The following is a 7,651-nucleotide window of genomic DNA, read 5'->3' as shown; positions in this document are numbered from 1 at the left end:
CAGATACTAGTGGCAGAAACTTCGCAGTAAGTCTAAATCTAGTTAGCGCTCAACTTGAACCTTAAACAGAGAATTAGAGCACCAAGTTCTTTCTTGACACTCAGCCATCAACCCTATATAGCCCCACATGGGGTATTTATAAAATAAGAAGTCTCTAGTTAAGGCCAGAAAACGTATTATGCATGTGGGCAGTGATGAAATAGGGTCGTGAGAGGGTCTCCCGACATTCGTCATATCGACGATAGCAAAGTATTCCCTGAGCCCACAGTTCGATTTTTGAACAAAGGATTATGGTAGCTCCAAATTGTGTCTGCCAATCTTTTGTCTTCACTTTCTTTTATCATATAATTTTTCTTCTTTCCTTCACATCGTTCTCTTTCTTCCACTAAACTCTTTCCTTCATGTGGTTTCGGCCATTTTCCCATTTCTAAAGCTCAGTATTGGGTTACCAGTGATTTTTGAGGATTTGAGTTTTTACCAAATTTAGGATTCTGATTTTAGAGAAAGAAAAAACTAACGTGGGTGAAAAAAAAACCAGAATTGGATGTTTATACCCAAAACAAAAGGATGCCCCTATGTTGAAACTTGGTCAAAGAGAATGGGCCAAGTCAAGGAGTTTATCGGAGGGAGCCCTCTACTTTATTAATATCATTCTAAGCCAGAGAATTCATGTAATGGTTCTACCAATAATAACGTAGCTATACAACTAAGATCAGAGCATCTAACATGTATGGAGGGGAATAAGAAAAGCTCTTACTGCTCTCTCACAATACAACAACAACAACAAACAAACCGACGTTCCAGTAAAGGATGTCCTCGAAACTAATCGAAGTTTCCTTCTTCGCCGCTCTGCACACTTCGTCTCATACGTTTCCCCGAGGAAGATGATTTGGAATTTCTCCTTGATTATCCAAGGGCATATATTGTGCCATGATGGCACGGATCTCTGAATCCATGTACCTCTACAGAAAAAAAGAATTCACATTACTCATTGAAAATTTTTGTTGCTACATATTCAACAACAAAGTACAGAGTTTTGCAACGGATTGTTTCGGTCTGAAAACGACCAGTGACACGGCTGAGGTAAAAACCTCGCATGGCCACTCTAGCCATGCGTCTGACACGTTAGGCCGGAGCTTCAATGTTTTACTAAAGTAGCACCCAACTACCGGTCAACGTTCAAACACCATATTTTGAAAATATACCAAGACGAATAAATTTTGATGATTAACAGATACAATGGAAGACAAAAGAAAAACGTGAAGAAGATAAGAGCCTAATACCCGGATTCTGTATTTATAGAGAGCGTAAGCACCAAGTCCAGCAACAACCAAACCGAAGAAAACAACCCACACAGAGCTCCATCCAACCTCCGTCCTAGAATCTTTAACTGCATATTTTGGAAAAATGATCGTTAGCGTATCTATTATTTTTTCTCTTCAAAATTTATGAGTGTTTCAGTATATACTCACAGATACAGGCGTCATGTTCTTTCATGTATAACAAGTTACTACTGCAGCTGCACTCGTAACTTCCCCATGTGTTCTTGCACTTGCATTCAGAGCATTGACACGCAACCTTTTCTTTGCATTCATCCACATCTGCAACATCAAACCCAAAATCTAAACTGTGGAATCCATTTCCTTCCAAATTTAATACTATAGGAAGGTTCGTGAAAATAGTCCCACATAGACAGAGAAGAGAATCATAACAATATCTCTAGAACCTCCCTACTTATTGCTAATTGGTTTTGAGTTGAATATCCACAACCCAATACAATTTTTATTTTTTTACGTTTTTTTTTACAATGTTGGATCCCAAATAAGATCAACATTAATACCTTCACATGTGTTGACCCCGTCTCCCTTGAAGCCCGGTGGACACTTGCAACCGTTGGAACGATCTTCCTGGAGAAAACGTACAAAAAGTAATTTATGTTACATTGAAAAATAAACCATGGTATTAATAAATTGATGATAAGGATTAGGAAGAAAATATAATGATAAAATGATCATGAAATGGTTGGACCCACTTACAGTGCAGGCTGAGTATGTCTTGCCATCTTGAGTTTTCTTCCAACAACCTCCATTGTTTATTTCACAACGCAGGGCTCCGGAAGCTGTCAAAATACGAGTTATGAGTGTTAAGGTCAAGGGATACTGAAAAAATAGGTAGAAAGAGAATCTGAAAGTAATTACTAGACTACAGAAAATTGAAATTAATTTCCTATTCAAGAATCAAAACCCGAATGCATTTCAACCACTTTCTTATCTAAAAATCAGTCAGTTTTGGCTTAGGCTTGAATGTAGCCTAAGAGGAGTTTGGCGAACTTGTACAAGTTAATCTTAATGGTGAGTGAATAATGTGATCAAAAGCTCTCCCGCGATTTATCAGGGAGAATTCGAGTTCGTTCGGCTGGAGCTGAGCCAAGACCCGAGCCACGACCACGAAAGGTGAATTAGGGCCTATGGTGAGACCAGAAGTGTGTCAAAGGGAAACAGATGCACTAAGGAGTCTGAAATATGAATTATGAACACTTCTATACTTGAAACTTCTCTATTCTCCATCTAACTCAGCTTCATGTCTTGTTTTAGTTTTTACATGATCTCCTCTAAGAAAATGAATGGGGTAAGTAGCAAGAAATAAACAAGCATCACAAGAACACAATAAGAACATCAAATAAATTCTTCCTTTAACCCCTAGAAATCCTTCGCAAAACACAACATGCCCGACTCCTCCCATAGAAAAAGAACGCATGCAATTAAAGATCAATGTTAGCAATAGGAATTAGAGGATTGGCTTTTTTGTCATCCTGGTGGATTCTCGACACTTGAACGTCGGATCCAAGACTTACCTTCACAATGAGTATAACCATCACCGACAAACTTTACACCTTCCACAACAGGGCATTCACATACTCTCCCTCGAAAAGTATCCTACAACATTAAAATAGGGAGATACATAATCAGATCTAATCTAAATATGTTAAAACACTGTCCAAAAACCTCATCAAATTTCACTACTTACCACCGTGACTTGATCTTAACTTGGAATCATAAACAAAACACAAATTTTAAGTATCTAAAAAATAGTGGATCAAGACAAATCTTGTGGCAACCAAAAATAAGCAAAAAAAATGACAGTATTAACGAACACCGGAACAGCAGAAGTTCAGGAAATCGTCAAAGAAACCGCACGCTTGAAACATGCCATAAATCTAAATACCATAGATGGAAAGAGAAAAGAACTGAGAACTAACTTTTGTTAGTAGAGAGAAATTAGATGATCTCAGTAAAATAGTACCTTGCATGCTGTAACATTTGTAGCTTTGTCGTGCCAACACCCACCATTATTTACCAGACACTCGTTGGTTTCCATATCTGTACAGATAATTCCAAATAAAGATATTTGACTACTGCTTATCCTGTAAATACAAACAAGTTAATAAGTACTCAATTTCTTGGCTTACCCGAGGTTAAACAAACAGCTGGCTCTGTGGTCTCTTCAAAACCAGCACATATGGCTTTTAGAACTGCCCCTTTATCCAGCTTACCTGAAATCAAGTCAAAAGATAAAGAAAATGTAATTCAATGTCAGATATAGAACAATCAATATCTCCATTCAGATTCCTCAAGTAAGATGCTGTTTAACCTCTATATTGTGCATTATTGATTACAAGCGTGGGTAGTATGGTGACATCTCCTCGAGAACCTTTGCCAATCTAAGAAATTTCAAGATGAAAAACTGTTAGCATAGACAAAGATCACAGAAGTAAGAATACATTACAGAGAAAGGAACACTTAGGTCAATATAGCAAGGAAGTTAACCTGTGCTTCCTGCTCTGCTTTCAGGACTGGATTTTCAACGTCTGCATTTGGATCTCCTATACATTGATCTATCTTCTCGAGATCGAGATCTATTAGGACATTACAAATGGCTTCAGATATTAGTACTTTCATACTTGTTCATTAAACTAATCATCATATATCGTAGTTAAGAATTCCACGTCAAAAACTGATTGAATTATCCTGCTCTCGGTAGTGACACAACCATTAAAGAGAAAACAACATAAATTACACAAATTCTTTTCTCAACAAAAAGGCATGCCTAAATGTGAAATGTTCATAAAACATACCCAAAGATCTGATAACTTGATCTGCACACTCCTTGGTATACTTTTCCTCTTTCATTGGACACCGTTTTGCAAAATCAGTTACATAGTCCCACCAAACCCACGGCTTACCGCTTTCATTACCAACTTTAAACACACAAGCTTGCCGCAAATTCTGAACCACCACATCTTTCCCATCATACCCTTTACTAAAATCCTCTTCGGGATCTGGAGCACAATATCTCCCATGATTAATGCACTGAGATTTGCACTGTTTGCTCAAGATAAAAGATTCAGGGCAATACCAAGTGATGTAGTGAGGAGTGAACTGAGTATATCCTTTCCGCTCAAGTATCTGAGCTGCTCCTTTGAAGTTCTTTACAAATTCAATTTGACTAGTACACTTAGCCCCACATTCATCATTACTGTTGGTCCAGAACTCATATTCGACTCTTTCATCAGGGTGGGGAAGTGATTCCCTCCAATCCAAATTGATATTTATCATTTCTCCATTTGATATAGCTTTCTTGATACTATCTCCAAAAGTTTTAGTGATTAAAGCTGCGGGTATTGTGATGTTTTGTACATATTCGGCACGTGAGTTACCTTCCTCTGGTGTGTCCATTGTGATTAAAGGTTCGATCTTGTCATCTGCTACAAGAATTGCTGCTGCTCCAGCATTTTGAGCATTCCATGCCTTCAATGTAAAGTAACAATCTGCCAAAATGGTTATTTATTAAGAAATAGCTTCCACAAAAGGGACAATAGGAACTAGATAGAGGACTAAACTACAAGTAATTGAGTGATGCTTGAATCCGTTTATGGTGATTGTGCTGGCCTATCGGACCATATAAAAATGACCAACTGTCTATCTTTAGCTAGGTTTACAATCTTTAGATTGGATTCGAAACCAACTCTAGCATAACAGTTTGCTAGCTCATGACACTGATAACAAAACGGGTTACCAGAACTATGATAACAAAATACAATAATCCATGAATCAGAGTGTCACTTAAGCACAATTAACAAGTAACTAGGTTTCAACAATCAAGGAATCAAACCCAAATCTAAGATTACAGTGTTTAATTTGAACACTAATAAGAGAGTAATTACTAGCTAGCTATATCAAAATTAATCATGCAAAACCAAATCATCAGAATTGAAAAGCTAAAATTAAAGAAAAGTTATGTCTAGATGAAAAATTGAACTGAAAATAACTTACCTCCTCTATCCACAAGGAGAAAAGTAGGAAGACCCCCTGGTTTTGATTTGAAAGATGTATCAACTTCATGAAAATCCTTGCATGCCTTTTGATTTGATTTTGGATAAATAACAGTACCAACTAATGTTCCTCCATACTGAGGAACCCCAAAATTCCCAATTGCACATTCATAAACGTTCTTCAATGAATCAGGTGAAGTAACTCTTAAACTATTTTTTTCCACCACAAATCTACCCAGACAAGAATGGATTCCTAGAAACAAAACCCATACTAGAAACCCTAATTTCTCCTTCATTCTTGAGCTCTCTTACTAAACAAGAGTCAACACCAACCAAAGACTTAGATGATCAAAATAAAGAACACTAGATATAGAATTAATACTTTTTTCCTCAACAGAACAATAATTAAAGAGAACCCAAGTTGAAAAACCTAATAATTGATACAACCCAGATAGTAATACTCAATAATTAACAAAACCCAGATCAGAAAACTAAATTTTTAACTAGAGAACTGGATTTTCAAATCCAATACATATTTCTTGAAAGATAACAGATGGGTAACTAAGAAAGAGACTAGTTCTTCTTTTTTTGTTGATGAAAGAGACTAGTTCTTCTTAGAGAAACTGATTTTCTTTTTTTGTTTTTGTTGTTAAAAGATGAAATTGGAGTGAGAAAGAGAAGTTGGGAATCTTAGGTATGAAGTTAAAAAGGGCAAAAGGAGTTAAAAGAGACGTGTATGAGTAAATTTGCGTACAACTGTTGGTCTCCTGAGTCAAACACTGTTTATATAAAAGTAAATTAAAGAATTGAGTTTTTTTTTTGGGGGCAAAAAATCACTGAGATAAACTTCTATCATGGACATTTTCTCTTTCAATATTTCAACAAAAAGAAAAACATTTTCTCTTGAACAAAAAAAACAACATTTTCTAAAGAAAAAATATCACTATCATTTTGATGATCACATTATAAATGAGAGAGTGTTTTATAAACACAGGTGAGCAAAAGTTGGTTGCTGTCTATTTTTCTTTAGGGTTATTTCCCTAATGGCCCCCTACTTTGTGACCAGCTTCCGGCCTGGCCCCCAACTTTACGAGAAATACTCATATGGCCCCCTATTACCGTTAACTTTAACTTTCCGTCACTCTCTCTCCTCCATCTCTTTTTCTCTCTCTGCTATGTCACGCCACCTCATCTGTTAGGCCACCTCATCACCTTCTCCGACGACCTTCATGAGAACAGACGAACTCCGGCGAAGGGTTCCTTCGCCGGAGTTCCTAGAGAGAGAGAGAGGAGAGAGATAAAAAAAAAAAAAAAAAAAATTTTTTTTTTTAGTTTGAAGGTCGCCGGCCGGCGACCTCTGCCGGAGAAGGTGATGAGGTGGCCTAATAGATGAGGTGGCGTGACATGGCAGAGAGAGAAAAAGAGATGGAGGAGAGAGAGTGACGGAAAGTTAAAGTTAACGGTAATAGGGGGCCATATGGGTATTTCTCGTAAAGTAGGGGGTCAGGCGGGAAGCTGGTCACAAAGTAGGGGGCCATTAGGGAAATAACCCTTTTCTTTAATTGGATCAAGTTAATCAATATATTCTTCAACAAAAAAAAGTTAATCAAAATATGCACCTATTAGATGTTTTTGTTTAGTTCAATTGATTGATCCAACTTAGAGCATCTCCAATGGGACACTCAATCTCTAACACTTAGAGTGCCACATAGACTTTTTGGAAGTTTTGTTAAAAATCATCTCCAATGGAACATTTTATTAGACACTCTAATATAGGGATGGGAATCGGTCCGGACGGGCGGAAACGGACAGTAACTTAACCGGTCCGGACGGAACGGGCACAAGTATCAAGTGTCCACTCGGACATCCGGACAAAAACGGACGGGCATTTCGGATTTTTCTCGACAAAGTGCCCGTCCGTGACCGTTTTCAAAGTCGGGCAGCTCGGGTAACGGTCGATCGGCCACCGGTCACTAATGAACAAATGAATCAAATTTTGTTCCAAACTAAATCTGTTTAATAGCTTAAATACTACTTTCTAAACCCCACAAATGAACAAATGAATCAAAAACCCTCTACTGGTCTTCAAATAAACCCCACAAAAAAATCGAAGAAAACTGAAAAAAAATGAACTAAAGATTTACATTTTCAAACCTCACTCACAAATCAAAAAAACAAAAAATCACGAAAGAATGGTAAATTACAATATTGATTGTTCTTCTTTATAAGAAATTGAGGGGAAAAAAAATCAAACCCTTTATTAATCGGTTCGCAGTAACAGGAAATGAAACTCGGAGTTTTGACGAAGAACTTACTGTA

General features: G+C 37.2%; 1 protein-coding gene across 1 annotated transcript; it reads right to left on the bottom strand.

The window, feature by feature from the left end:
* Positions 1 to 616: 616 nt before the first annotated feature.
* LOC147549868 (vacuolar-sorting receptor 1-like) lies at positions 617 to 6,288 on the bottom strand. The gene is made up of 12 exons (XM_086672624.1): positions 5,334 to 6,288; positions 4,136 to 4,828; positions 3,828 to 3,916; positions 3,652 to 3,721; positions 3,470 to 3,553; positions 3,304 to 3,380; positions 2,855 to 2,936; positions 2,037 to 2,119; positions 1,841 to 1,907; positions 1,473 to 1,601; positions 1,284 to 1,390; positions 617 to 962 (listed from the first exon to the last, which is right to left on the bottom strand). Exons 1-12 carry the CDS (start codon positions 5,626 to 5,628, stop codon positions 864 to 866), a joined length of 1,875 nt encoding a protein of 624 aa, XP_086528750.1. The 5' UTR covers positions 5,629 to 6,288; the 3' UTR covers positions 617 to 863.
* Positions 6,289 to 7,651: the final 1,363 nt, after the last annotated feature.

Source organism: Eschscholzia californica, unplaced genomic scaffold (genome assembly GCF_041429995.1).
Source record: "Eschscholzia californica isolate CP2 unplaced genomic scaffold, dmEscCali1.0.p SCAF_3, whole genome shotgun sequence".
Taxonomy (NCBI): Eukaryota; Viridiplantae; Streptophyta; class Magnoliopsida; order Ranunculales; family Papaveraceae; genus Eschscholzia; species Eschscholzia californica.
Note: the sequence above shows the minus strand (reverse complement) of the source record. Positions and strands in the feature narration are given on the sequence as shown.